The sequence below is a fragment of the Phalacrocorax carbo genome, chromosome 3, assembly GCF_963921805.1.
Source record: "Phalacrocorax carbo chromosome 3, bPhaCar2.1, whole genome shotgun sequence".
NCBI classification, from domain to species: Eukaryota; Metazoa; Chordata; class Aves; order Suliformes; family Phalacrocoracidae; genus Phalacrocorax; species Phalacrocorax carbo.
In genome coordinates, this window is record NC_087515.1 from 14,873,014 (window position 1) to 14,900,772 (window position 27,759).

The 27,759-nt window shown below is 49.5% G+C and overlaps 1 protein-coding gene across 7 annotated transcripts; it reads left to right on the forward strand.

Annotated features, from left to right (window-relative positions):
• Positions 1-2,703: 2,703 nt before the first annotated feature.
• Positions 2,704-27,718, forward strand: ABCC10 (ATP binding cassette subfamily C member 10). 7 transcript variants are annotated; one of them, XM_064445918.1, is made up of 22 exons: positions 2,704-3,074; positions 11,398-11,594; positions 12,615-13,959; positions 15,218-15,445; positions 15,656-15,812; positions 16,497-16,636; positions 17,104-17,183; positions 17,281-17,494; positions 18,491-18,589; positions 18,816-19,005; positions 19,400-19,477; positions 19,858-20,049; positions 20,480-20,615; positions 20,991-21,186; positions 21,977-22,320; positions 22,465-22,634; positions 22,922-23,082; positions 23,502-23,755; positions 24,082-24,227; positions 24,712-24,809; positions 24,987-25,099; positions 27,201-27,718. In XM_064445918.1, exons 1-22 carry the CDS (start codon positions 2,799-2,801, stop codon positions 27,334-27,336), a joined length of 4,950 nt encoding a protein of 1,649 aa, XP_064301988.1. In that variant the 5' UTR covers positions 2,704-2,798; the 3' UTR covers positions 27,337-27,718. The 7 variants fall into 7 exon arrangements, with proteins under 7 accessions (XP_064301988.1, XP_064301986.1, XP_064301989.1 ...); XM_064445916.1 differs by having other exon boundaries at positions 2,705-3,074; positions 12,591-13,959; XM_064445919.1 differs by having other exon boundaries at positions 2,706-3,074; positions 12,591-13,959; positions 17,323-17,494.
• The last annotated feature ends 41 nt before the right edge of the window (positions 27,719-27,759 follow it).

The window sequence follows — 27,759 nt, forward strand, 5'->3', positions numbered from 1 at the left end:
TTGCAGGACAAATTCCTCTTCTTCAGTCTTCTGTCTGAATTCATCTCCTTTCAGTGACAGCTCCAAAATGCCACTTACTAACACATTTGTGTAACTCTCTACCTTTCCACACTTTGTATCCTCAAACTTCTGGAGATGGGGTCTTAAGTAATACAAATCTGAAAACTTTATTAAAACTTTACCCAATCGTGCTGACCCAACATATCTGCTGTCTGCTTTGTTTTGATCCCACTTAGTTCCACTGTTTGGAAAACATCAGCATAATCCCAGATTTTATCTTTCTCCAATTAATGCCAATTTGGTAAACAGTACTTCTAAAAATTAAAATCAACATGTATATGTATTTTATGCTTTATAACATCACTTTTAAAGAAGTAGTGTTGGTCAAACACCTTTTGGTGGACAAAAACTTCCACGGAAAAAATGTGCACAATATACACTCTAAGAATTACTTGCACTGGGCTTTAGCATATGCAAGAGAGCACAATACAGGTTAAAAAGCTCTATTTAACTCTTTCAAGAACCCTCTCATTGTGAGAGCTGCTTCCTAGAGAAAGGTTTTCCTTAAATGGAGTTATGTTCCTGCAAATAAACAAAAAATCTATTTGGCTCAGCAGTTCAGCACTAGCTAACTTTCTAAATTCTAATTTCTAGGATTAATAGCTTCTCAAACCTTCTTCTCTGAAATTAGAATAGGCAAGAAAAACATCAAGAACCTGCAACTATTTGCTGAGATGACTACCGTAACTTGAGCCAGAAGGGTGCAAAATAACACTGGAAGAATAGCGTTTGTCAAGAATAATGTTTGTGTAAAGTGTGGGGGGAGGGGTTTTGGTGGCTTTTTTTTCTCCCCTAAAGGGGGAGTGGGAGGCTTCCAGTCACAAACTCCTAGTTCAAATTTCTCCAAGTCTGAACCATCAACACATCCAGCATAGACAGTTTTATTACAGCCAGCACAGGTTCATAGCCTATCATGGACACAGTGAAATGGCAGATTGAGGGATGGTGAAGTCAGTTTAAGAAAGTTCTGCTCCTGTATCCCAGTTTGTCATCCCCTCAGTTGTGACCATGCAACTGTTCATCACACCACAACACAAACTGACATGAATCAGATTTAAAATTACCTCCTTTTAAAAAATTACTTATTTTCAGCCAGGGTCTTCCTAAAAATGCAGTTTGAAGGGCTACTCCACAGACAATTTACAGGGCTGAGAGAGTGGTGATATACAGTCTAAAAACATGGCTAGAATGGCCAGAGGCAAGCTTCTCTGCCTGGCTTGGCTTAACTGTCAAAAAGAACATTATCTTCCCATACCTTCAGGATGGCTGACCTTTAAATAACAAACATACCAATAGCTGAATTTTACCTCCACTACAATCACCTGTGATCTCTTCTATGGCTACAGCTCCAAAGAAATCCAATAAGAACCTGTACCACCATCAGTACAGGCAATCCCCATTCTCTCTTGGGGTCCCACCATGCAATGACTCATAGCAGGCAATATATTTCTGTTGGATTGACTTTTAGCCCCATCATTTCCTCAAATCAGCTCACCCTGCAACTTCACAAACACAAGTGCGAACACAAGGCAGGGGGGAGAACACACTGCAGATCGAGAAGAAAAAGTGAGGATACCGTCCTTTTTAATTGTACGCATGCTGGGCTGAGTGACCCTGGAACCATAGCCTAAAATATCCCAGTATGAAAATCTGTTCTTTGGGTGTAATACAGATGCTCAGTGAACCTACTACATACCATGAGTAGCATCTATCAGACAAGACAATCACTGGACCAAGGAGTAACCAAGGAGTAACAAGAGAAAACCTAAGCAAGCTAATGCCACTCACTCAAAAAAAGGTATGGCTATATACACTTTGGTTCAAAGGCACCTGCATCCAAGATGGTATCACTTCAGACGCCAAACCAGAGTTTCACATGCCCAAATCAGATTTTGCCAAGACTGAGCAAGAAGACTGGAACACACCTTGTGCACAGCTCCAACTACAAAGCACTGCCTACCGAAGAATACCTCTCAAAGATATAAATCTGTAACAGAGTCTCCTTTGTATGTCCATGACAGCAGGAAGAACTCAGACAAAGTACTCATTCAACATCCTATTTAAAAAGTTATCTTCCCATAAATTAAACAGTATTTGCGCAATAACACAAACCAGTGTTAAATCGAGGAAAGTGACTAGCTACATCCTTTGCCTTAGCAAAAGATAGCATCATCTTTAAGCCTTATCTAAAATGGCTCTAGCCGATAAGAGAGAAATAAAAACGTAACGGAAATTAAAGGAAACATTATTTAAAGTGGAAATCAATTGTTTTGGGTTTTTCCTCCCATTTGGCTCTCTAATGAACCGGGGCAAATCGCCCCTCTCCCTGCGCACAGGGAGCGCCCGGGGCCGGCACAATTCCGCAAGGACCCCGCCGCGCCAAGTTTGGGGCCCCGGCCCCGCCGCTCCCCACTCCCGCCCTTCCGCCGGGGGCGACAGGGGCCGACCCCAGGGCACGGCGGGGGGCCGGGGTACCACCGAGGGGAGGCCGGTGCCGGGAGAGACATCCGCCGCCAAGGCGCGGAGGACGGTGTCGCCAGGGGCCACGGAGGCGGCGGGACATCCACCCGCCGCGGGCTGACAGCCCCGCAGGGAGGGGGCAAGACCCACACCGGGACCCCTCAGCGCACGGCGGTAGTTACCCGGTTGCTGCTGCCGTCTCCGTGCTCGCTCCCCCGTCGGCCCCGGGTCCCCCCAGGCCCCGGTCCTCCCGGCGGCGATGGCAATCTCCTGCTGCGATGCGGCGACGGGGATCGGCGGGAGGCGCCGCGGTGGCCCGACGGGGAGCGGTGGCGGCGCGGCAGGGGACGGGGCGAAGCAGAGCGCGGCGGGGAGGTAGAGGTGGTGGTGGAGGAGGCGGCGGCAGCGGGCGGCGGCGGCGGGGGTGGCCGGCCGCGGCCTGGCCCCGGCCCCGATGTGCTGGAGCGGGAGGCGCGGGACCCCGACGAGCTGCCCTCTTTCAGCCGGTGGGAGGAGGACGAGGACGAGGGGCCGGAGCGGCCACTGCTGGAGCGGTACATGATGGCGGCGGCGGCCCGGGGGTCCCGGCGGCCTGCGCGGGCGCCCCAGCTCCTCTGACCCGGCCCCCCCTTCGCCCCCCCCCCTCCGGCGCGGCTGGCCCCCCCCCCCCCGACCCCGCGCGTGCGCGCCGCTGGCCGCCCTGCGCGCGCTCCCGAGCCGGCACCCCCGGACCCGGAGGGGGGGGGCGGGGTGAGCGGGGCCCGGGAGGGGGCGGGGTGCAGGAGGCGTTGCTTGGGGATGGCCCGCACAAAATGGCGGTCGGCGGGCCTCGGTCACGTGTGGCGGGGTGAGCCGCGAGCAGGTTAGGGGTGGGCGCTGCCGCTGTGTTCAGCGGTGCGGGGCGCCGCTTCCTTCCTCTTTCTCTGCCTGCTCTCGGGTCCCCGGTGGCCGCGAGGGGGACACGCTCGGGTGCGCGCGGGCGGCTGCTCCCTCTTGTTTGACTCTTCGGGGCTTTCCGCCACGCCGCACCTCTCAACGGGAGCCCTCCCGGGTGGGAGAGCGGGCGGGAGGCGAAGGCGGGCGGGAGGGGGGGAGAGAGAAGGAGCTTACCCGGGACGGCCGTGGAGGGCCCCTCCTCAGGGAGGCTGAGGGGAAATGCCGAGAGAAGGGCCGGGAAGCAGCGGGCCTCGGCCAGGTCCTGCCGCGGCTTGGTGTGCCTGCGGTGACAGCAGCGTGTAGGTCGGAGGCAAAAGCAGAAGAGTTTTGGGGTTTAGTGGGTTTTTTTGGGGTTTTGTTCTTTTTTTCTTCACACACACTGTGCTGTGGAGCTTGTCGTCATGGGTGTTGTCCTTAAGTAGAAGTGTGTTCGAGAGCAATCCTTGGCTGCTCGATGAGGTGATGCTGAGCATGAGCCTCCAGCTCAGAAAATTTCCAAACAAATTTCCTTGCTGTGGCTGACAGGAGCTGGGATGACATGATGGGGAGGATTTGCTGCCTGCCTTCTCCCTCTCCTTACCTGAGCAGCCACTACCGACCATGCTTAGTGGAGGCAAGTGAGTGTGACAGTTTTGATACTCATAAGCGAAGCATGAAATGTTTCTTGTATTTCACGTTAGGGGCTGCCTCTGGTGAGGAGGAGGAGGGAGAGTGTTTTCAATTAACTGAAATAGACTAGCAGTAGAAAGAAATGTAGAGAAATGAAGGTTCTGACAAAATTCTCCATTTCCCAAATTCCTGAGCCTTTATATCTTGTTTAGAAAGTGGGAGAAGTTTCATGCATTAAACTTGTATTTTATTATTAGCTAGATGACATAGAATCCTAGAATGTCCTGAGTTGTAAGGAACCCACAAGGTTCATCTAGTCTAACTCCTGTCCCTGTACAGGACAACCCCAAAATTTGACATGTGAGGGCTTGTATTTGAAGACCCAGTCGATATTTGCAGACTCGGTTTAAATTTTGCCTATGTCTTTTGGGAGTGTATTTGCTAGAACATAACACACCACTTAAAGCATGCTATTTATAGTAGTGGCAAGAACAGCAGGCAGATGGGTGGGGGTCCATCTGATACTATAATAAGGTATTTCTGCTGGGAGTGGTTGGGCAGTTAGTTTTGATACACAATTGCACCCCACCTTGACATTTTCTGAGTGAATGCACCTCTGCATAGACTCAGGAAATACGCTTGGTTATGCCAATCATCAAAATAAGCACAAGCTAATAAAGACTCTTATTTTCCGTTACCATTGTTCACTCTTCCCCTTTCTCTTCTAAAGTTGGTAAAAGTTCATTATGATCTTAATTCAATGGTAAGTATCTTGTGATATGAATGTCATCTTTGAAGATGCCCAGCAGACTGCGGATCTGCTGCTGGTGGGAGAAAAATGCAATGATGGGGAGGCAATGGGTATTCAACCTGTTCCAACTAACCACCCTAAGCAGCAGATGGTGATGCTCAGAGAGGCACAGAGCAGTGTTTTAAGATAACTACAAAACTGATGTGTACAGAGGAATTTCCCCTCTAGTTTTGCATAGTAGATCACATCCAAGTAGTTTATCCCTACAAGGAATATACTGTTATCTCAAATGCGTTCTGTTTATTCATTAAAAGGAAAACCACATTTTCATACATTAGTGTCAGGCATCTGCATCAAGCGCTCAGTTTTACCAACTGAAATAGGTAAAAACAGCCTAGCAAGTGTGAGAAAATGGAGTTGTTTGGTTTTGGACTTTTCTTCTACACTGTTGCTTTCTTTACATCAGTTTTAAAAAATAGTTTTAAACCACAGTTTGGTTTTAAAATGGTCAAGAGTAAAAAGCCACAAAACCAAGAAACCCAGCAAATTCTTCTTTTCTGTCAGTGTTTTATATAAAAATTATGCATATAATATCTAAAAACTTTGGAAAATGTCAGAATGTGAAAGTATTTTCTAACTTCTTTTTGCCTTGTATCCAAAGGTCTACAGGAGATGTCGGGGTGGTTTCTTGTTATAGTTTTCAGTAGTATTTGGGAGGTGAAGGAATCCAGATACCAATAACTAATCAGAAAGTTCATTAAATCTTTTATCTGCACACCAGTAAGTGAACTGCTCTAGGGAGGAGTGGTAAAAAGAAAGTAAAGAGGCTATGTATTGTGGTGCTAAGAGTTCAGAAGAGAAAAATTCCATTTGTTGGAGAAAAATTCTTGACTGACTACAGCTCATTAGCATTTTGTAGCACCCTGTCATCTTACTGAGCATCACTTTACAATCATGATTTATGAATTCATTCTATACTAGCTGTAGTGTCATCTTTCAATCACATGTCTCACTAAGTTAAGTTTTTAAAGGGGCTGAACACCTATAGTGGGATTCAGTTAAATTTTTCCTAAAATAAGTACTGAAATTTGGGCCCGATGGTGAAGAGCAAACTGAGAGTTTCCATGTCTTTGCAAGAGGAAGCACTACAGTTTGTCTCAGGGATTGAAAAAGTCAGGCAAGGTCCTTACCTGCTGTGCAGAGATTTTTGTAATACTCCTGTGACTGGTGCTCCAGACTCTCACTGGACAAAGGAGGTGCCAGTCAGTCTGCTCTACTACAAGTTCAGCTCAAAACTCCTCTTTGGAATTCCAAAGCTCATCTTTGAACTTGCAATTAGCTGCTTCTTGGAGCGATTTTAGCTAATTGGGTGCTGAGGGCAATGTTGGGGTAATAAGGTGTCTCTGAATTCTCATTAGGCCTCGAATAAGAAAGTCAAGGGAGCAAACAACATTGAGAAAGAACAGAATGAGAAAAGTTAACAGTATGAACAAGTGAACAGAAATCAGAATTGAAGTTAATTCGGGTTGGACCATTAGGTTAAAAAGCAGTACAGCAACAGGGAAAAAAATAAGACCTTAATTATAATTTTTTACCTTCTTACATCTGAGTCAAGATTAGATTCAGGGACATGAGATGACCATGCGACACTCTCTCTAATGTTAAATGGCTAGACTCTAGTAAGAACAAAGGCAACTTCTGTGGTTTTTATGACAAAATAAGTGTTCTCTTGAGAAGGTGCCATGGAAGATATTCCTCTGTCTTCTGAATTTTGCATTATTTTTTCCCCTGGGAAACAGGGCAAAATATCTATGTTGTACCTTCAGGTCCAGGCAAAGCAGCCCATTCATGAAAAATTTTGGACTGAGCCAAGTAATCAAGCTTCCTTTCATCATGATGTCATGGAATTTGAGGATGGTTCAGCTGATAGCAGAGCCCTGGCTGGGAGCACAGGAAACACATCCAAACAGACAATTGCTTTCAGAGATTGTTACATCTATGATTACAAGGTTGATATTTCTGAATTTAAGGCTTGTCTAGGCTGGCTTCTGTTTCAGCTCAATATTTACTTTTAGCTGGGAGGTGGAATGGGCACATAGCCTACACTCATTCTCTGACTCCAGGTCCTAGGAGGGGTATTAAGTAATATGTTACAAGATAGACTCGCAAGTGAAAGGGCGGGGGACACTCTCCTTTTGCCAGAGAGCTCTTCCTTGCTGTGGGTATAGCAATCTAGAGCATTAAAAAGCTCTGGATAATAGACAATGAATAAAACCTGGCCTGCATTGGCCTGTGGGGGTGGATTAAATTAAACCTGATGTTGGGGTTTCTTTTCACTTTGAATGTCAGGTGCACGATTATTTATAGTGTGCAAGGTACTTTGTAAGCAATATACCCACAAGCCTGTACTCCACATGGTGCACATCTTAAATCAGTCAAATACGTAGCAGTAAATGTCACAGGCAGCATTATTCAGGAAGAGGGGAGGTAATCAAAAGGAAGCACAAAAGGAGAAATGTTTATTTAGATTCTTGCCATGCTTCTCTTTAAATATACCTATGCAGAACAGACACCAGTGATTTCAGATCAGTTAGGGTGGATTGGTGTTCTTCTAGGGTTCCTTTTCTTTTAATATCCTTTACGTTTGTTTTCCTGTATGAGTGTAGATAATGCTTTCTGGAGCAAAAAGGGGTCTGTGACATCTGAAAGCTGGCCATCTTTCAGTTGAAGCGGAAAAGTTCATGTTTTTGAACATGAAGAGGTTAGGAAAGATGAGCAAACAGAATGCAGCACATGAAAAGGGGGAATGCTAGAACACAATGTACCTGAAATGGAAAAGCTCTGTGAGTGATTATCTCGGGAGAGAGAGGATGGCCTTTGTCCTGTTAACTATCTGGTATCTTATGAAGTTAGGGGAAGTGGTTGGTTGGTGGTTTTGGGGTTTTTTTGGTATTTTGTTGGTTTTTGTTTTTTTTTTTTTCAATTTGGAAATACTTAGATAAGACATCGGAACCATGAAATCTGGAAGTTTCACTTGTATGCAGCTTATGCCTCAGCCTCACACATCCCCTATTTGCTGTTTTGAGAGTTTGCTGCTTTCGCAGCATTTTTTTGAAGGGAAGCTTCCTTGAGCAGAGACAACATAAAACATATTATCGAGGCCTCTACAGGAAAGGTTTTTATTCTAGAAACCATTGGATGACTTGTGGGAGAAAGAGCAGACTGACCAAATCACACACAGTGTTCAGTATTAGTAGCTAGCTTGGTCGTGAAAAGGCAGCCTTGCTTCTCTGACAGACAGGCAAAGATTACTTTCAGGGCTGTGAGAAACCAGAATCCACAGAGACAATTAAAGAAGGAGCTATATATATAGGTTTAGGAAAACCACCCTCTCCTCATGCTCCTTTCAAGAAACTATGGTTGGAGGGTACTGTGGCTTCCAAGCTCTTGCTTATCTCTGCTGTTTCACACTCAGCCAGATCACTCTGTTTTCCCAGACAGGAATGTTACTTATATTTTCCTTCCTCAGCACCCCACTGATAACACTTCTAAGCTCAGAGAATACTTTATTGTATATCTGATGAGCTGCGTGTTGAAAGTAAAGTTTGCTACCTATGATGAATTATTTACAGAGATACGTGAATTTTCCCTGGCAAGAGAGAGTACTGAGGGAGGGTTTGGGAAAATGAAGTATCCAGAGCATCTGCCGTAAAATCATCAGTAGCAGCTAAAATTGCCAGTGTGGTGACGTTTACTGCATGCTCCCATTATTGTATAACAGTCTGGAGGGGATGAGGCTGGATGGATGTCATGTCAGGTTCATTTATCTTGCTGGAAAGTTGAGTGTTTACTCACACACACCCACACACACCCAACGCAACATGTTCTTGTAATAAAAACTGAGTGTCATATTTGGGGTTGCTGCTTGCATTCATGTGTTTATGGTCTGGACAAACAAAGTCACTGAGCACAATGCAGGTAACAAACTGAAATTCACTCAGTTTTACTTGGGTGGTCATATTAGGTTAAAATAATGATCTTGCTTTCTGTGGCTATTACTGTGCTAGGAGAGCTCTGTCACTTTGGGTGTACTTATCTGTTGGCAAAGTGCTCTTGTAGCAATGCCTGCTACAAACAAAGAATGCTATACACATAAAAGCACATTTATACCCATAAAAGTACTGCCTGGGCTGTACCTGCCAGTGCTGACTTCTGGAAGCACAGTGGTGTATAAATATTCCTGTGCTGGTTGACACGCTGCGGGGCTATAAAGTGCTTCGGGTGCGTGTTGGTGTAAAAACGTTCATGGAGTGCCAGACACTCACCAGGAAGGAACTAGAGGAATTTTGAGGAAAATCACATTTTTTTCATGACCAGGGAGTGAATTTTAGTTTGTTTTTAACTAGAAGATAAAAGTCTGAATGAGCCGCACGTTTAATTTGTTTGCTTCTGCCCCTTATCCCAGCCTCCTGTGTTTGACTGAATCCCTGAACTCCCTTGGGTTTGCCATCTACTTGGCTGCTCAGCTTTGCGGCACCCAAAAGGTGGCTGAGCTGGAGCAGCTCGGGAAGAGATGACAACTGCTCCCAAGCTCAGGGCCCTGTGTGTTGCCTCCCTGCAGCTGGGCCTCAGGCCTGGGCCACTGCCGGGGCCTGGCACTCCCACCTCCAAGCAGCTTCCCGGGTCCGGATCACCCGGTTTGACTCCAAATTGGGTGGGAGTGTGGATCTGCTCGAGGGTAGGAAGGCCCTGCAGAAGGGACCTGGGCAGGCTGGATTTATGGGCTGAGGCCAATTGCATGAGGCTTAACAAGGCCGAGTGCCAGGTCCTGCACTTGGGTCACAACAACCCCATGCAACGCTACAGGCTGGGGGAGGAGTGGCTGGAGAGCTGCCCAGCAGAGAAGGATCTGGGGCGTTCGTTGACAGCCGGCTGAACATGAGCCGGCTGTGTGCCCAGGTGGCCAAGAAGGCCAACGGCATCCTGGCTTGTATCAGCAATAGTGTGGCCAGCAGGGGAGCAGGGAGGTGATAGTGCCCCCGTACTTGGCACTGGTGAGGCTGCACCTCGAGTACTGTGTTCAGTTTTGGTCACCTCACTACAAGAAGGACATTGAGGTGCTGGAGCGTGTCCAGAGAAGGGTCTAGAGAACAAGTCTTATGAGGAGTGGCTGAGGGAGCTGGGGTTGTTTAATCTGGAGAAGAGGAGGCTGAGGGGAGACCGTATGGCTCTCTGCAACTACCTCAAGCTGTATCAGGGGAGGTTTATACTGGATATTAGAAAAAATTTACTGAAAGAGTGGTCAGGCACTGGAACATGCTGCCCAAGTGGTGGTGGGTTCACTGTCCCTGGAGGTGTTCCAAAAATGTGTAGATGTTGCGCTTCAGGATGTGATTTAGGAGGCATGGTGGTGTCAGGTTGGTGGTTGGACTTCATGATCTTAGAGGTCTTTTCCAACCTTAATGACTCTGTGATTCTATAACTCGCGCCCTCGTTTCGCCGCCCGCCGGCTAGTACTCGGCCTCAGCCATGGCCCCGGGCTCCTCGGCACCGGCCCAGTCCGCCGCCGGGGCTGCAGCGCCTCCTCCCGCCGCCCAGGGGGCGCACTGGGCAGCCCTCCGCCCTCTCCTCCCCCTGTGGGGAGCGCAGAGGCGGGGGCGGCCGAGCCGAGGTACGGGGCGGGAGGGGCGGTGGAAGCGTCCCCTCGGTGGGAGTGGCCGGGGGTGGGTTGTCCGGTCCCCGGGGGTCCCGCCTGCTGCGGGCCACGTGCCGGCCTCTCCGCCTACCCCTTGGGCCAGCGAGGCGGTCGCCGGGCTGGGCCTTGGCCAGGGCTTCCTCGCACCGAGGGTTGTACCAGCACAGGCCGGAGGGCCGCCATGACAGGGCCCGGTGCCCCGGCTGCGCTGCTGCAGCGTCCCGTTCCTGCGTGCCGAGCTCGGCCCCGCGCCGAGCCTGGCTCTCGGCTGCCCCCGGACTGGAGGTGGGACCGGCTGGTGCTAACAAGGAAAGGGTTGTAAAGCCGAGGGCTTGCCAGGTGTGCATCAGCACAGTAGGACTGAGTCCTGCTGGTTCCCCTGTCCCTCTACCTTGGCGGTGCCGCCTGCTTTTCTGGAGGGACACTGGCATCCCCCCAGGCGATCCGCAGGGTGTTTGATTTTACCCGCTGTCTTAAGGGATACTGTCGGGGGAATTGTTCTGAAGATGGAAATACAAATGATAGATCATTGCTTAAGCAGCTCAAAATAATTTTCAGAGTGATCAAATGCTTCCTGTTGTTAGTTTCAAAGGATAAACTGACCATGGGAAAAAAATCAGCCTAGAAATAAGTAGAAAGCTTAAAATTTCCAGACATTGAGGTCCCAGGGTGACTCAAGGGGGCAAAGAGTATCATCTATATTAGGCTGGGGTTTGATAATTTTGTAAAGTAGATGGTACGATGGCAAGTGTGCAATAGCAGGGCCTGGACTGTGTGACCCAGGAAGTTGCTGCTAGCCCTATGTTCGTTTCTTACTGCAGTCCTTGCGCTGGGGCTGTACTTTTTTCATTTTATACCTCATGGTGGTTTTTGTTTTCTACCCTAGGAGCTCCTGTCTCTCACATTGAATTCCCAGCAAAAAATGGAGAACATCCTGGCTGGTTTGTGTGGGACCAGCCCAGAAGATCCACTCCCTGTGTGGATTCATGGCAGCGTTGGCCATTGCTTTAATCAGCTGACATTAAACGTGATTCCTCATGTGATCCTTGCAGTGGTCAGTGCCTGCTTCCTTGGCACTCCAAGGTACGACAACTAACTTGTCTAGCGCTTGATTATTATGCAGGACTGGAGGTGGGGTGGAAAGGCTGGAAATTAGGTCTCCCTAAAATGTGCTGAATACGTAATTAGGGAAGGACACAGTATTATAGCACTATTATATATGTCAGCATCCATCCTAATTCAGAGTACTGTGTACAGCTCTGGTCCCTCCATTGCAGAAAGGAATCCAGAAAGAATAGAGAGGCTAGTGAGCATCATAGAAAATAATTAAAAATAATTCCAGTGAATGGGGATTGGGATAACTGGAGAGAATATAAATCCAAGGTGATGTGGAAGATGTATGTAAGGTAATAAGAGGTTCAAAAAAAGGAAAAATTGTTTTTCTGTTTACGCATTTTTGAAATTTGTAAACATGGCAATGTTCACTGATATTGAAAGGCTACAAATGATAATGAATCACGTGATAATTAAATACTTTGCGCATTTTTTTAGATAAAATAATATAGATAGATATAATGTAATCTATAGATAGATATAATAATAAAGATTATGGACTTTACATACACAGGATCACTGAAACAACAGTGATGATAATGTTTCTAGACAAAATATCAAAAAGACAAAAGAAATCAAGGATCAGAGATGTGACACAGAATTTGATCATCCAGAATTTGTGTTAAAGAGGTTAAATAATACTTTTTTTTTCTTTAAAATCATCAAGGATTGGAGTCTGATTTAACCACAGAATATCACAGCTTGCAAACAAATTTCTGTAGAGAAATGCTATTCTTTGGTAGCATCTGAATCTCTGGTATTTATCAGATCCTTAACTATATTGACCTGATGTAGTTTAGTAATGCCTACAGTCTGAAAAAGTTACAAATCTAGGTAGATGAATCTAGGAGGTTAGGTAAGAGTGAACAGGTAGAGAGGGGAAGAGGGAGGAAGAAAGGAGAGTACTGAGTGAGAGGTGATGGGTTTTCAACTGTAAATTTTTTTCTCTGCTCTTTCCTCCTCTAGATCTGGCTCTGGGTTGTCTTGCAGGCCCGGCTGGAGATGCAGAATCACCACCTCCTTTGTACTTGCTGGCCTGTTCCTTGCTGATGCCATCCCAGCCACCATTTCTCAGCAGAAGCTGGGCCCTGTGTACCTGGAAGTGCTGGCAAATGGCATTGCCACCCTGACCTGGCTCACACATGGCTTCGCTCTTCTCATGCTCTTCAGGTCCATTCACAGCTCTACCAGAGGTCCTGCGGCCCTGGCTGTCCTCTCTCTCTTACCCCTGCCTTCCTTTGTCATCACACTGGTGTGGTACTGCCAAAGCGGGACAGCTTGGTCCCTTACCCACCCTGCTGCCTCCTCCAGGTTTGTCATTCTCTGTCTGCAGCTGGCCTCTCTGCTTGTGTATGTAATCGGCTACCTCCTACCCACCACTGGCAGGCAAGACTTCCTCTCCATCAATTGCTCCTGGCAACAAGACCAGCTCGTCTCAGAGCCAGGGACCTCAGTGCCTGATGAGCAGAGAGTGGCAGAAGATGGTGAGAGCTGGCTGTCGCGCTTCTTTTATGTTTGGATGAACCCTCTTATGAAACGTGGCTATCAGTGGAAGCTGAACCAGCCACAGGATGTCTATGTGCTTCCTCGCCAGCTCCAGGCTGCCAGGGTCTGTGATCAGTTCTACTCTTGCTGGCAGAAGAAGGCAAGTCTGCATCAAGTAGAGGAGGAGACGGTGTCTCTTACTAGCCCAATCATCGCTGGAGTTGATGGGAGTAGTGATGCCCTGGACAGCTTGCACCAGACCCAGGAGGCTGTGCAACTCTTCTCAGTCCTTCATGCAGCCTTTGGGCTTCGTTTCTACTCCCTTGGGCTTCTCAAGCTGGCCGGCAACCTGCTGGGTTTCTCGGGTCCTCTCCTTCTGAACCTGCTGGTGAACTTCATGGAGTCACAGCAGGAGCCTCTGAGCCATGGGGTGCTCTATGCCCTCGGGCTCTTTGCTGGCTCCTTCCTGGGTGCCCTCTTGCGGAACCAGTTCAGCTATGAGGTGAACAAGGTGACTCTGATGGCACGGGCTGCCATCATCTCTGCTATCTATCGCAAGGCTCTGCGTGTCAGCAGCACCAGCCTTACCCGCTTCACCATGGGGGAAATTGTCAATTTCATGAGCACAGACACCAGTAGGTTGGTCAACTTCTGCCTCAGCTTCCACGAGGTGTGGAGCCTGCCTTTCCAGTTTGGCATTACCCTCTACCTCCTCTATCGGCAAGTGGGCATCGCCTTCCTGGGAGGCTTGGCCCTGGCACTGCTGCTTGTGCCCATCAACAAGGTCATAGCCAACCGCATCATGATGAACAACAAGGAGATGTTGAAACACAAGGACACACGGGTCAAGGTGAGGGGCAGCTAGTGGCTCTCTGAGTTTGTTGCTATATTTTCTCCCCGTTTATTCCTAGAACATTGGCTGTTTGGCTGCTTGCCATAGTCCCAAGCAGATAATTGAATCACAACTGTTGTGAAAAATGCCAGAGGGGGCGTGCACACACACACATCCACACGAGTTCAAAACTGTTTCAGGCTGATGCAGTTTAACCACTGACAAGATAGTGAACCTCTAATGCTTGTCTTGCTGCCTGGGCTATTTCAGGTTCCCTTGCACATTTCTTTTCTGAGTGTAGTAGTTAAGGTAGGTCTCCTGATTGCTTCTTCTAGAGATGCTTCTACCCTGTTACTCCAGTGATGTCAATGTTGACATGGCTGGCAGTCTGGACAAAGGCAATGATTACAGACATAGTGGTTTTATATCACTCCAGTGTGGCACCGTCAGTCATCTTTTCCGCTGCTTCCTGCATATTTGCAGTGCCATCTCTTTCCTTGCCAGATGTCAAACATTTGATTCCCATCTTTTAGTCTTGTATCTTGAATGTGAGGGGACAGCATTTTCACTTGCTATTTCCATCATGCTTTGGAAGCATGAAACATAAGACAGTTCCATGGCAGCTCTGTTGGGAGCTTTAAAATTACTTCTCTTCCTGCCAGAAGGTGGTTCTAGTTGTATGGGGTATGCTGGACCTTCTCCAGCTGTTGCAAGGCTGGTTTGCTGAGTGAACTCTCACTTTTTAGTTTTCTTTAATGTCAGACACAGCCCCATCTTGGCTTGCTCTGCACATGCTGACCTGAGAGCAGGAATGAGAGGGCTGCTGCAGGGACACCTGAGCTCCTAGATGTGAGCCAGCCAGGCTTTGGATACAGGCTAGCTGAGTCATGACAGCACCAGGCCTGAGAGTTGGGTGGTATTATCTGAAGGTGGAAGGTGCTCCTAGGTCCACATAGTATCCAGGCTGGAGCTAGTAATTCCACACATCTCTGTGTTGCACATCCTTCTGCTGGGAAGTAGTGTAATATTTTGGCTTTTTCCTCAGCCATATGCAATACAGATGGCTGAAGAAGCTGGTGGAATGAGTGATAGCAAAGTTCCTGGTAGCTGCCACTTGAGTTTATGTCTTTGTTAGCAATAAATGGTTCCTGGTATCTCTAGCCTGGCCCTTAGCAGGAGGCAACTGCAAACCTGGCCCAAGCCAAGATGCATAGCTGGCATTTGGTGCATTAGGTGGGTACTGGTTGCTCTATGTGCTTTTCCTCTTTGCCTGCAGCTAATGACAGAGTTTCTATGTGGCATTCGTGTCATCAAGTTTTACGCCTGGGAGAGGCACTTCAGCACCAGGATAAATGCCTGCCGGGCTAAAGAGCTGCAGAAGTTACGAGCTGTGAAGTACTTGGATGCTGTATGCGTGTATCTGTGGGCAGCACTGCCTGTTGTTGTCTCCATTGCCATCTTCATCACCTATGTCCTGTTAGGTCACCAGCTCACTGCCACAAAGGTAAGTAGGTAGTAAGGAGACCTCCAACCTTGTGTTGTGCAGAGGACAGTCTACAGTGAGGCTGTAGTCCTGAGGCATCTTCTCTGGGAAGTGAACCCAGCCTCTGTCTCCCCACAGCTCTTCAGGCTCTCACTGGTGAAGCTGTTTGGATGATACAAGATGCAAGGGAGGTACTGCCTCCAACTCATGGCTGTGTCCTTACCCATGCAGGTGTTCACAGCACTGGCCCTTGTTGGGATGCTCATTCTCCCTCTCAACAGCTTCCCCTGGGTGTTGAATGGGACTTTGGAAGCCAAAGTTTCCCTGGATAGAATCCAGCGTTTCCTTGAACTCGTGGACCAGGACCTGGAAGCTTATTATGCCTTAGGTAATGGCAAAGGGTGCTGCTGGGCTTGTGATTCTGGGCAGGGGGTATTCGGAGCAGAGTCCAGGTGTGAGGCCCATGAGCAGTACTGGAGGGCAGCTGGCTGTCACCCTATGATTCAAGACATTTGGTTGTCAGAGGCAGAGTGAAGGTACTTAATTTCTGTGGAAAATGGGAGACAAGGCTATATTCCTCTTTACCAACTGTAGGCCATTGCTTGTCCCCATGGAGCTTAGAAGAAGCTGCTCCTTACTCTGTCCAAAGCTCCTCTGATGCTGAAGCCATCAACAACCTTGGCTTTGCCTAGCAGAAAGGCTTGAGTGGGTGCCCCTTTCCTGAGCCATCTCAGCTCCCTTTCTCTCCTTCCTTGCCTTTTGCCAGCTCCCTGCCATTCTTTTACCTTCAACAATAATAAAACCAGGTTATCCTTACAGTGTCTCCCTGACAGCCAGCGGTCACCATGTGTGTCTGGTGGGAGTTGGAGGAGGGGGGTGGGAGGTATAAGTTTAAGGGCAAGTCAGTACACAAGCATCTTTTTCTTTGGTTGTGTCAAGGGCAGCATGGCAGTGCTCTGTCCATGGTCTCATCTGTGTGGGAACAAAGCCAACAGTATTTGTGATGCCAGGTGCCTTTCATTTTGCGGCCTTCTTGTAGTAGTGCAATGTTATGCTGCTTTTTCTCTTGCAGATAGCCCTTCAGGTACTGCTGCTGCCGTGGAGATAAAATGTGCAGCCTTCTCATGGGCACCAGTTGAGGAGGAAGGCACCAGGGAGCCCTTTACCAGAGGCACTCTGCAGCTGCACATTGAGAACCTGTCAGTGAGAAAGGTGAGCAAGGATGCAGGAGGTAACAGAGAATAATGGCACTAGAGAAGCCGAATAATGGAGCAGGGGTGGCATGTTTTCATGGTCTTATGAGCCATGCATCAAAATCTTCAGGAGGCACAGGGCATATATTCATCATCTCTCAGAGCTGAAGGGTGCTGGAGGAGATCAGGCAGGGCTTACAGATGAGAGATGAACAGCTCCCTCTGCTTTCCACTACTGCTGTAGGAGAGGACCAGGCAAGGAACATAGCTGGGCTCGAGGGTTAACACTCCTTGCAGACCTGTGTCGTGCCATATCAGGATTCTGGTTTACCCAACAACTTTACCCAGCTCTGCTGCTGAACCTGTGAGATAGTCCTAGTTTAAGACAGCAGTCAGCTTTCTTACAGGCTACATGTGGCTCTGTAAATCTGGACAGGCCATCCAGTATTAGCACACCACGTTGCTCCTTTTCGTTTTCCTTTGCAGGGAATGCTCCTGGGCGTCGTTGGGAAGGTTGGCTCTGGCAAAAGCTCTCTGCTTGCAGCCATCACTGGAGAGCTCATTAAGTAAGTAGCCTCCTTTCTGCCTAGTGCCTCCATGCCATGGTAGGCAGGGACTATCCAGTGCTATCCCTATTTGTAGGCTATTTTGACCTGCCAACAGTTCTCCTTTGTTGCCCTTCACCCACTTCTGGCGTGCTTGCAGACAAGGTGGACAAGTGTATGTTTGTGACCTGGAGCAAGGATTTGGTCTGGCCACACAGGAGCCTTGGATACAGTTTACCACTGTCCGGGAGAACATCCTTTTTGGCCGGGAATATGATGCCAGGTTGTACGAGGAGGTGGTGGAGGCCTGTGCCCTCTCAGAGGACCTGAACGTGAGTACCTAAACTGTAAACCTGCCTGGGCCTTCTTGGCCAGCTTTTGCATCCAGCCTGAGCCTCAGAGGGAGCAGTTCTCATTCTTTCAGGCTATAGACAGCTTTTCCAATGTCCCAGTCACACAGCGTTACTGATTATCAATCCCAGACCATACCTGGCCCCATGGTTCTTTAAGGTGTGAAGTCACCGTGGTAACACTTTGGATGGTTTCATCTGCTGCTGAGCCAAAAGTTCTTGATCCTGGGGAAGGGACATGTTCTTGCAGAGCTGGCAACTGCTGGCTTTTTCAGGCAGGACCAATCAGCAGCTGATGCTTTTTTTGATCAGAAGGAACTTCCCTGAGATGTGTAAGAGCTGAGTCGGGTCCTCCCATCAGTAATACACATATTCTAAGTTTGAAGATTATGGCTGTATTTGCCAGTAAACCTGGCTGTTATATATGGTAGGAAGCTAGCCTTCTCCCAGTTTATAACCTCATGCCTGATTTTCTAAAGTGCCAAGAACTAGGAGCTCCTGTTTGCTTTGGCTGGAGCTATGAATACACTGTAAAGGCAAGATGTTTATTTGAGAAGTAGTAGACTATGCCTATGCTACCAAATCAAGAGGAAACTGTTTCCAGCTACTCTGTAAACTCTGTAGTTTTTATTGCTAAACTGTTTGGATGGGCCCTGGCAGGATTTCGGTGTAGGTACAACTTGTGCTCTCCCAGAAAATTCTCAGGCACAATTTGAGAGTTGTCTCAGACTAGAAGCTGCTTTCAACGGGTAGTTTAGATGTGGTCACCCTATTCTGGAGTGTAAGAAAGTTTAGTTTCATAAATGCCAAGCTTGCCAGTGTCTGCAGACCAGGGTATCAACTGTTGAATTGTTTAATTTTTGGTAAGGTGTCACCCTAAGGAATTACTGCTAGAGGCAGGAGAGGGACTCCAGTGTTCTGGTTTTTGGTCCCCAGTAGTTCCTGTCCCTTCTAAATGGATTTTCTTGCATGTTTCAGATTTTACCAGCAGGTGACCAGACAGAGGTGGGTGAAAATGGTGTGACACTCAGTGGGGGACAGAAGGCTCGAATAGCCCTTGCCAGAGCTGTTTACCAGGTAAATAACAAAGCAGTCATGCTGCGGCAGATTGTGACCAGTGCCAAGTAAAGAAGCTGGAAGCACCCAGTGGTACAGTGTGCTCTGGCAGCCTGTCTTAAACCACATCATGCTGCCCTAAAGGTGCTGGCACTGTGCCATGCAGAGGCACTAGCACTTTTCTCTACAGCACTGCCTGCTCTGGCAGGGCCAGCAGCTATATCCTTGTCTTTTGTCTCCCTCTCAGGATAAAGAGCTTTACCTCCTTGATGATCCCCTGGCTGCTGTTGATGCAGACGTAGCCAACCATCTTATGTGGAAATGCATTCTCGGAGTTCTCAAACACAAGACCAGGATCCTTTGCACGCACAGGACAGAGTTTCTGGAGAAGGCCGATGCCTTGTTATTAGTAGACAATGGCAGGATAGTTAAGACAGGTACACTGGCTGTCTTCTCAGGCATTTGTTTGTGCCTGTGTGCCAGTCTTGGAACGGCTTGAGCAAAGACCGACATAAGGGAGTAGGATTAACTAGTAGGGAACCCAACGATAAAGAGCTTGAAGACACTGCATGTGGGCAAAGATGGAGTGGAAGGGAATATGCGGATGCACAGATGAAACATCCTCTAGGACAGCCCTAGAGGCGGGGGGCTAATAAGGCAGAAGGCCATAGCAGCTTGTATGGAGCAGGGACTTCAAGGGTGTAGGTGCTATGAGAGAAAATTGGAAATGTTGTGAGAGGACAAAACCGGGCCATTTCATAGCAAGAGACAGGGAGTAGCTAGCATCTGTTCCTCACAGATTCTGAAGCATTTGCATGTCTCTTTTTGCAGGCCCACCAGCTGATATCCTGCCACTTGTGGAAGCCTTCCCCAAATTCAAGAATATGGATAAGAGTCAGAAGCATAAAGGTTGGCGAGCTTGAGGGTGGCTGGGGCAGCACAGCTCAGCTGAGCACCCAGGCAGAACCTGTACCTGATGGCTGCTGGCCTTAGAGCAGAGCTCCCACCACCTTGCACTGCTGTGGCAGTGCTGATCTGTGGGTAGTGTGTGCATAGAGGGAGAGGAGGCCCACATGTCTTTGGGTATTGCTCTGGGAGCAGTATTTGAGACTGTTGTTCCACTTGTAGTCCAGCTTTGGATGAAGGTCTGCCAGGACTGGACCTGTCTTGAAAGGGGAGAGAAGAGGGAAGTCTTCCTCATAACCTAGACTTGCTCTGTTCACAGCAAGGGGGAGCTGCAGGAGGAACTTGCATTGCACTGACCTTTGCTTTTGCCTCCATTCGCACAGCCCCTGATGAACAGGGCCAAGAAGAGGCCATAGAGACAGAGGCGGAAGAATCAATTCAAACCAATCATCTCATCCACAAGGAGGAAGAGAAGAAAGAAGGGGCAGTGGCTTTTCAGGTGTACAAGGCATACTGGCTGGCAGTGGGCAGCTGCCTGGCATTATCCATCCTCTTCTCGCTGCTCCTGATGCAAGGTGAGGCAGTGGCCCAGCAGCACATCTCTCTTTAGACATTCTTCTCCTCTTGTTCCCTGGTTGTATAGAGTCTAGGAAAGAAAAGAGACCAGGGGTTTAATTGCTCTCCCTGCAGCAGGAAGACCCCTTTTCTCTTCCCCAAACTAAAGTAGCACAACTGGGAGGGGCACAGGTGGGAACAGGATCTGTTGTCTCATTGCTGCAGTTGCATGCCTGCTCTTCTAGCAGTGCCCTGTCACTGCTGCAGCTCAAGGCTGTTCCCTTGCTCCTGCTGCACTACTAACAGTGGAGAATGAAGGCAGGGAAAGACTAGACTGGATAGTGAGACAATAACAAAAGTTGTCCAGCAGCTTCCCCTCTAGTTTTTCTGCTTCATATTTGCTTATTCAAAGGTTGAACCCTGCTTTATGCAGTCTGTCTTTCTCTGTAGCATCCAGAAATATCTCAGATTGGTGGCTGTCACACTGGATCTCCAGCATATCCCAGAGAGCAAATACCTCTGCGATGGTCTGCTCAGCTTCCCCACCTTCCCCAGAGCTGCTTCTCTTCTCTGTTGTTGGGCTTATGTAAGTGAATGCTTGTCAGGAGATGCCAAAGGAAGCTGGAAACACTCCCATTTTGCCCTTAAAGGCAGATCCTTGTTGAGAGCAGGGATAAACTGACTATCCCACTGCAGGGGATCCATGTGGCTGCTTTGACAAAGAAAGAGAATCAAAATCTCTGACCTGATGAGGTGATTTCTGCCTGGGGCTGATAAAAGACTCCTAGCTACATAGTAATCAGAGTGTTTGTTCCGGCATGCCAAAGGGGTGGGGTCTTGTAGGAGTAACAGATTAAAGTATCCTGGTTTCCCCTTGAGTATGCTCCTGTGTTCTCATGCCCTGTGAATTTACTGTCATGGGTACGTTGGCAGATTCATAATCTTCCTCCTTCTGTTCCAGCTCTCCCATTCAAGTTCTGAACACTACCCCAGTCCCTTCCAGTGGTTCACTGGATGTGAATTTCTACCTCATAGTTTATGGGAGCATTGCAGGGGCCAACTCCCTCTTCACCATTCTTCGGGCCTTCCTCTTTGCTTATGGCACCATCCGTGCTGCCACTGTCATTCACAACCGACTCCTCCAGAGGATTCTGAAGGTAATGGTTAGGAAGTCCAGGGCAGGCTGGGGTTCCTGCAAGTCACTCTGCCCTAATATTCTTCTCACAGTTGGGAGTAAGGGTTTGGGATGTAGATTAGGGTTTCTGCTGGTATTAGCTGATGAGCTCCCCTTAAGACTATATCCAAAAATAGCCACACCAGAGCTAGCACAAGGGGCCAATGAGCTAGGATTCAAAATGTGTCCTGCAAGGCTTATTCTATTCCATGGAAAGGTGTTTTATGGCTGGCGTATGCATCTTTTAACTCATTATGCTTAGATAAATAGCCAAAATGAGGACCAACTGAATCATAGTAGCTTTTGCAGGATCATGAGCTCAGATTCAGATGAGATTGGAAGGAGTCATTAAGCAAGATTTAGGGCTGGTGCTGGTATGTACCTGTTAACTTTCTTTAGGGTTTGGGCTTCCTTGGGTCTTCAGGCTAGAGATAGGATTAGAGGATTAGAGGCTAGGATTAGAGGATTGTCTCACTGGCTACTGGTGGGCCAGTATGGGATCTGAGTGACTGCTGTCTTGGTAGCTGTATCCTATTCACCACAGAAGGGTTCCTTCCTTTCACTGTGTGAACATCATGAGTTGTTTGGCTGTGAGTGGGTGCTGGCTTTGGGGTCTGAGATTTTTTCTCTAGCTGAGGAAAGGAAGGGGGCTGTGGTGACCGCCCTTGTGTGGCCACATCTGGTCCCCTTGGTGCTGCTCTCCTGGGCATTGGTCTGTGGCTGAATCTCACTGCAGCTGACCGAACCTTACTTTCTGGTTCCCTTGTTGCCAGGCCACAGTCACCTTCTTTGACACCACACCAACAGGCCGGATCCTGAACCGCTTCTCCTCAGACCTGTACTGCGTGGATGACAGCCTGCCATTTATCCTCAACATCTTCCTGGCCAACATGTACGGGCTCCTGGGCATGCTGGTGATAATCACCTATGGCCTCCCTTGGATTGTTCTGGTCTTACTCCCTCTGACTGCTCTCTACTTCTCCATCCAGCGCTATTACCGGCGCACATCCCGGGAGCTCAAACGCCTTTACAGTGTCACCCTGTCTCCCATTTACACTCACTTCTCAGAGACCCTCTCAGGACTGAGCAGCATCAGAGCAATGCGGGCAACACAGAGGTGAGTGGAAAGAAAGAGCACCCAGAGAGCCAGAGCTTTCGCTTTATAGACCAGGGCCATCCTGACATGGGGCTGGTTTTAGGGTGGCAGGAATGCCCCTTGCCTGGGGCAGCAGGAATGGAACCTCTGTTGTGTACCTTCCAGGTTTGAGTTGGAGAATCAGCTGCGCCTGGAGCAGAACCAGCGCTGCCTCTTTGCCAGCAACACAGCGATGCAGTGGCTGGACATCCGCCTGCAGATGATTGGGGTCGCTGTGGTTACTGCTATTGCAGGAATTGCCATCATCCAGCACCAGAAGCGACTGGGAAATCCAGGTAGGCTGCCCACTCTTAGGCTGTGGCCCAGGGGTTCCTTCTCTCCTAGTCCAGAGCTGTGCATCTCCCTGCTTTAGGATAGGATCCAGAGTTCCTGCTCCCTGTCCCACTGCAAGTTACCCACAGTGTAGTGCTTCAGCTCCTGTCCCTCCTTGTGCGTATCCCTGTCCTAGAGTGGGATCCCAGACTCCAGAGTGCTGACTTCTCCCTTGTTTCTTTGTCCTGCCACCAAGATCCCAGCTCCTTCCCTGCCAGTAACATTCTTGCTTATGCTTTTGTCCTCACAGGACTTGTGGGCCTTGCACTCTCATACGCCTTGTCTGTGACAAACCTGCTCTCAGGCCTTATTTCCAGCTTCACTGCGACAGAGACCATGATGGTGAGTGTGGAGCGGACAGAGGAATACACCACAGACATCCCCATGGAGTCCCAGGATAAACTGGTCCAGGTAAAAGCTCAAATATGTTCTCAGGGACTGGTCCATCTTCTGGCTCTGCACTCTGCGCTTGCCTCCTGGGCAGATTACAGGGTTCCAGTGAATGGGTGGAAGACCCTCACCCACAGAAACCGCCTTGGTCACTCATCCTTTACCAGTGCATCCACTGGAGGGGATGAATCTCTTGCAGGAGTTGGTGAAGGATAGAATGACAGGAAGGGCTAGGAGAGCAGAACAGGTCCTAGGTTCAAGCTGTGAGAGAAAAACAAGCCTAGGAGTGGGCTGGAGATAGAGCTGGGCTGTGCATTGGGTCTGCTCAGAAGCCAAGCAACCATCCGAAGGGACAGATGGGACTTGGCCTGTGGGGAGGTGAGGCTGAAGATGACAGTGAGTCACAGTCATACCCTGTCTCACCCTGGTGTCCCTCTTAGGTTGCTGCTGACTGGCCAAGCCAGGGGCTTGTGGACTTCCAGCAGGTGGTCCTTGCTTACCGAGCAGGCCTGCCCAATGCACTCAACGGTGTGAACTTCACTGTTTACCCTGGAGAGAAGGTGGGGATTGTGGGTCGCACAGGATCTGGAAAATCCACCCTTTTCTTGGCCCTTTTCCGCATGCTGGAGCTGAAGTCAGGCCGGATTCTCCTGGATGGTGTTGACAGCCAGCTGGTGGGCTTGGAGGAGCTGAGGTATGGAGGGCTGAGCAGAGTGGAGGGCAGCCGGGGGGCCTGGAGGTTGAGAGCTGTCAGTGGTTGGATGCCAAAGGGAAGAGTGAGGAGAAAAGGACTTACTGTCATGGCACCCACTTGTCTGACTGTGGAAGCTTCTTATGAGTTGCTCTGTTGTGCTATGCACAGCTGTGATAAGGAAACCAGGCTGAACATGTGACCCACGTCTCTCTGCCTCTAAGATATGCAGCAAGCCAACACACTCCATGCCAGAAAAAAAAAGAAAAAAAGCCTTTGCTTTTCTGCAGCACCCACCCCATGAGCCCTCAGCTTTCATTTGCTTGCAGATCTAGGCTGGCCATCATCCCCCAGGATCCGTTTTTGTTCAGTGGCTCAATCCGAGAGAACCTTGACCCCCAGGGAAAATGGACAGATGCTGAGCTCCACGAGGTGCTAGAGCAGTGCCACCTGCGGGATGCCATTACTCAGATGGGTGAGTCTGAACCCACTGAGAAGCAGCTGGTGAGCTCTGGTACTGGGAGAGGGGAGAAGGCCTCAACTCGGTCAGAGGGCTGAGGAAAAGGAGCCAGGTGGATGCAGTAGGAAATTGGTTAGGTGAGACCACACTAGGACAAGGGTGGGAGCAGGTCAGTTGCACCCTGGTGACTTTCCGTGGAACTTAGTGGCATATGAGACTGGCAGGTGATGGACTGGGAAACAGGATCTTGCTGATGAAACCAGGCCCCAGTGGATGTTAGAGCAGAGCCTGAGAGGGAAGCCAGACCCTAGTTCTAGCAGAGCATGGCATCTCTGTGCCAGTCATTGCTTGTGTCCAAGCATAAACACTCAGGTTCCCAAGGCCTAGGTCTGAGCAGGATTGGGATTTTGAGCACTACTGGGAAAAGCCCAGACTGGGGGAGCCATCTGGGGCCCAATGCAGAGCCTGGTGGGATGACTGCTGAGCTTCCCCCCTGCAGGTGGATTAGACAGCGAGCTGGGAGAGAGAGGAAAGAGTCTGTCTGTGGGGCAGAGGCAGCTGGTGTGTCTGGCAAGAGCCCTCCTGACGCAGGCCAAGGTGAGTGACCTGCCTCCATTGGAGCAAGGGGGAAGGTGAACTGCTGACAGTTGTGCTCCAGAGTTGGGGTACAGTGGGAACAGACAACCTGTGTTACCTTCTCAGGCTGTCCCTGGGCTGGGATTAGGGTCTCCCCTGTGGTGCCTGGGAGCTCCCTTCACTCTCTATGCCTGGCAGGTGCTGTGCATCGATGAGGCCACAGCCAGCGTGGATCAGAATACAGACCAGCTGCTGCAGCAGACCATCCGCCAGCGCTTTGCTGACAAAACTGTTTTGACAATTGCTCACAGGTACAGATGAAGCCACACTCTGCCTAAATTGATCCTATGACTCACAGGGAGCCATGGCTGTGCCTGCCATGCCTGGACCTTGAGCTGAGCAGGGAGGTCTCCATGATGAGGCTTTTCAAGTGCAAAAGGCTGGACCTTGCCTATTTGCCTTTCTTTTTTATTAGCCCCTGGGTGCTGGGAACAACTGGATGTGAAAACGTTGTACCCAGAAATTGGGGGACAGCAAAGGGCAAAGCACTCATCATATCATATCATCATATCATCATATAGCAGATGTCTCTTCCTGGGCATTGCCTACTGGGATCGGGAGAGTGATTTGGACCTTGTGGTTCTGCCACATTAGGGCAAGGAGCAATGGAGAACTATCCTACAGAAAGGGGCAAGGAGCAGTGGAGGACTGTCCTACAAGAAAGGAGCAGTGTGGAGGCCCAGGAGGAGCAGGTGTCTCTGGCTCAGTAGAGGGCACTGCAGGACAGCTAGTGGTGAAGGGCTGCAGCCAGCTCTGGCCAGGGGAGGCAGAATGCTGGGTAGTTCTGTTTTCCAAAACCTTGAGTTTTGGTCCCACCCTGCACCCGATGCTGGCAAGCTAGATGCTGCCCAGGCAGGACAGGGCGGCAGTGCTTGCCCCACAGCTGAGACATTTAGAGTGAGTAGGGGCAGTAGATGGTTACAGGCAGAGGGAGGAGGGCAAAACACAAACACTGTGGGTACTGAGAAGGGATGGGTTGGTGTTAGGCAGTGCTCCCACTCTTGCCAAGTGGAGGAGAATCTGGAGGAGGGTTATGCAGGGTTTTTTCAAAGGATGTTTTCAAAGCACAGAGTTTACCACAAAAATAAAAATCAAATGAGCAGGTGGCAGAGGCTGCTGTCCTGCTGCACAGAAGTAGGAGTGATGGATGACAGGCAGGGTGGGCTGGGCCTGGCAAGTGAATCCAGTGGGTCTTGTTAAATACATCAGATAGGAGTGAGGCAGGAGGGGTGTGAAAGGAACATGGTTCCTACACTAGGGATATTATCCATGGAGTAGAAAGGTAAGGACAGCGTGGGCTGAGGTGTGTGTTTCGGTTGGGTGGGGAGAGGCCACCTCTGATGGATTAATGAGAGAGGAGTACCAGCAGAGGAAGGAGTGGCAGAAGGCAAGGCAGCAAGACTGGGTTGAAGATGGCCCCAGCCCCTCTTGCACTGGGCTGAAGGGAGATGGGGGAGACCAGTAAGGAGGGAGAGGTAGTGATGGGATTGTTTTGTACCCATGGTTCTTCCATGCCATTCAGCTTTGGGTGAACCATTAATTGGATGGGTGAAATCTAGGACAGGAAGTGACTCTACTTGTCCCTTGCCCCTTCAGGTCACTTTCAGTGCTGCTGCGTGGCACACTTTTGGCGATGAATTTATACCAGGGTCCTGAAGTCCGTAACGCTTTTTACCTGCTCAAATCCTGTGCAGTGTCTTCCCTGTGACTTGCAACTTCGTAGGGCTGTAGTTTTGCACTGAATAGTGCACAACTGTGCAAAGGCATTCCTGCTGTCCTGTCTTCCCTCCCCAGGGCCAGAGATTGCTGCCCTGCAAGCAATCTGAGCAGAACTGGGCGCATACGTGTGCTGTGGGTGCTGTGGTTGGCAGTCTGGCAACTATAAATCCACTGGTGGTGGCTGCATAAGCAAAGATGCCAGACTGTTGGGGAATGGCAGCTGATGCACAAGTCTGTTTCTGCTGCCCTCAGGAGGTGGCAGGTCAGGAAGCGTAGGGGCAAACAGAATCAACTCAATAACTCTCCCGTGGGAACGAAGACATCTTGTGCAACCACAGAATCAGGCGTGCACTGAGCTCTCCCTCCACAGAGCTTCCCTCTGTACTCCTGGTGCCCTGCCATGCCCAGCAACTGGAAGGTGTTGCTGTGCTCTCCTGAGAGGTGGTGTATAACAGCAGTGTGCAGAGGTTCTCTGGGGAGCTGAACTGCAGCATGCCCCTGAGTGCACAGGGAGGTGCTCCACAGATCCTGATGTTGGGCATGTCTTGGGCTATCCCTTGACAGCAGGGGAAGCAGTATCCAAGGATTCTCCTTAAATCCACCAACGTGTGTCCTGGTGTTTGCTGTCCACAGGCTGAACACCATCCTGGACTCAGACCGCGTGCTGGTGATGCAAGCTGGGAGAGTGGCAGAGCTGGATTCACCCACCCGCCTAAGCCAGAAAGATGGCTCCTTGTTCCAGCGCCTCCTGCACAGCGGGCAGCAGTAACCTCCCTCCTGGGCTGAGACCAGGCAGCCCTCCTGGCTCTGTGCCTGGCTTCCCTCTTACCTCAGCCACCAGCCCTGTCCCTGCAGGGCCAGGAGCTGCTGAGGTGAGGGAAAGGGTTATTCCTGCCTGCAGACAGCGATTGTGTGTCCTCAGGAACAGGAGCATGGCACTATGGCCTTTCCTTTAGTAGGGAAGATGGGACCTGGTGTTTAGGGCCATGCAAGCCTGGCTAGTGGGATACTGCTCCCCTCCAAGGCTCCCCTTTGAGATTACAGAGGGATTTTCTGCTCACTGAAGAATCAGTGACTCCTAGTCTGAGGCTTATTCTCACATGTGCGATTTAAAATAAAGTGGAAACATGCTTGTGAAGCTCTGTTATTAAGGTCCCTGTCCTCTTTTCCTCCCAGACACAGACTTTCTTGT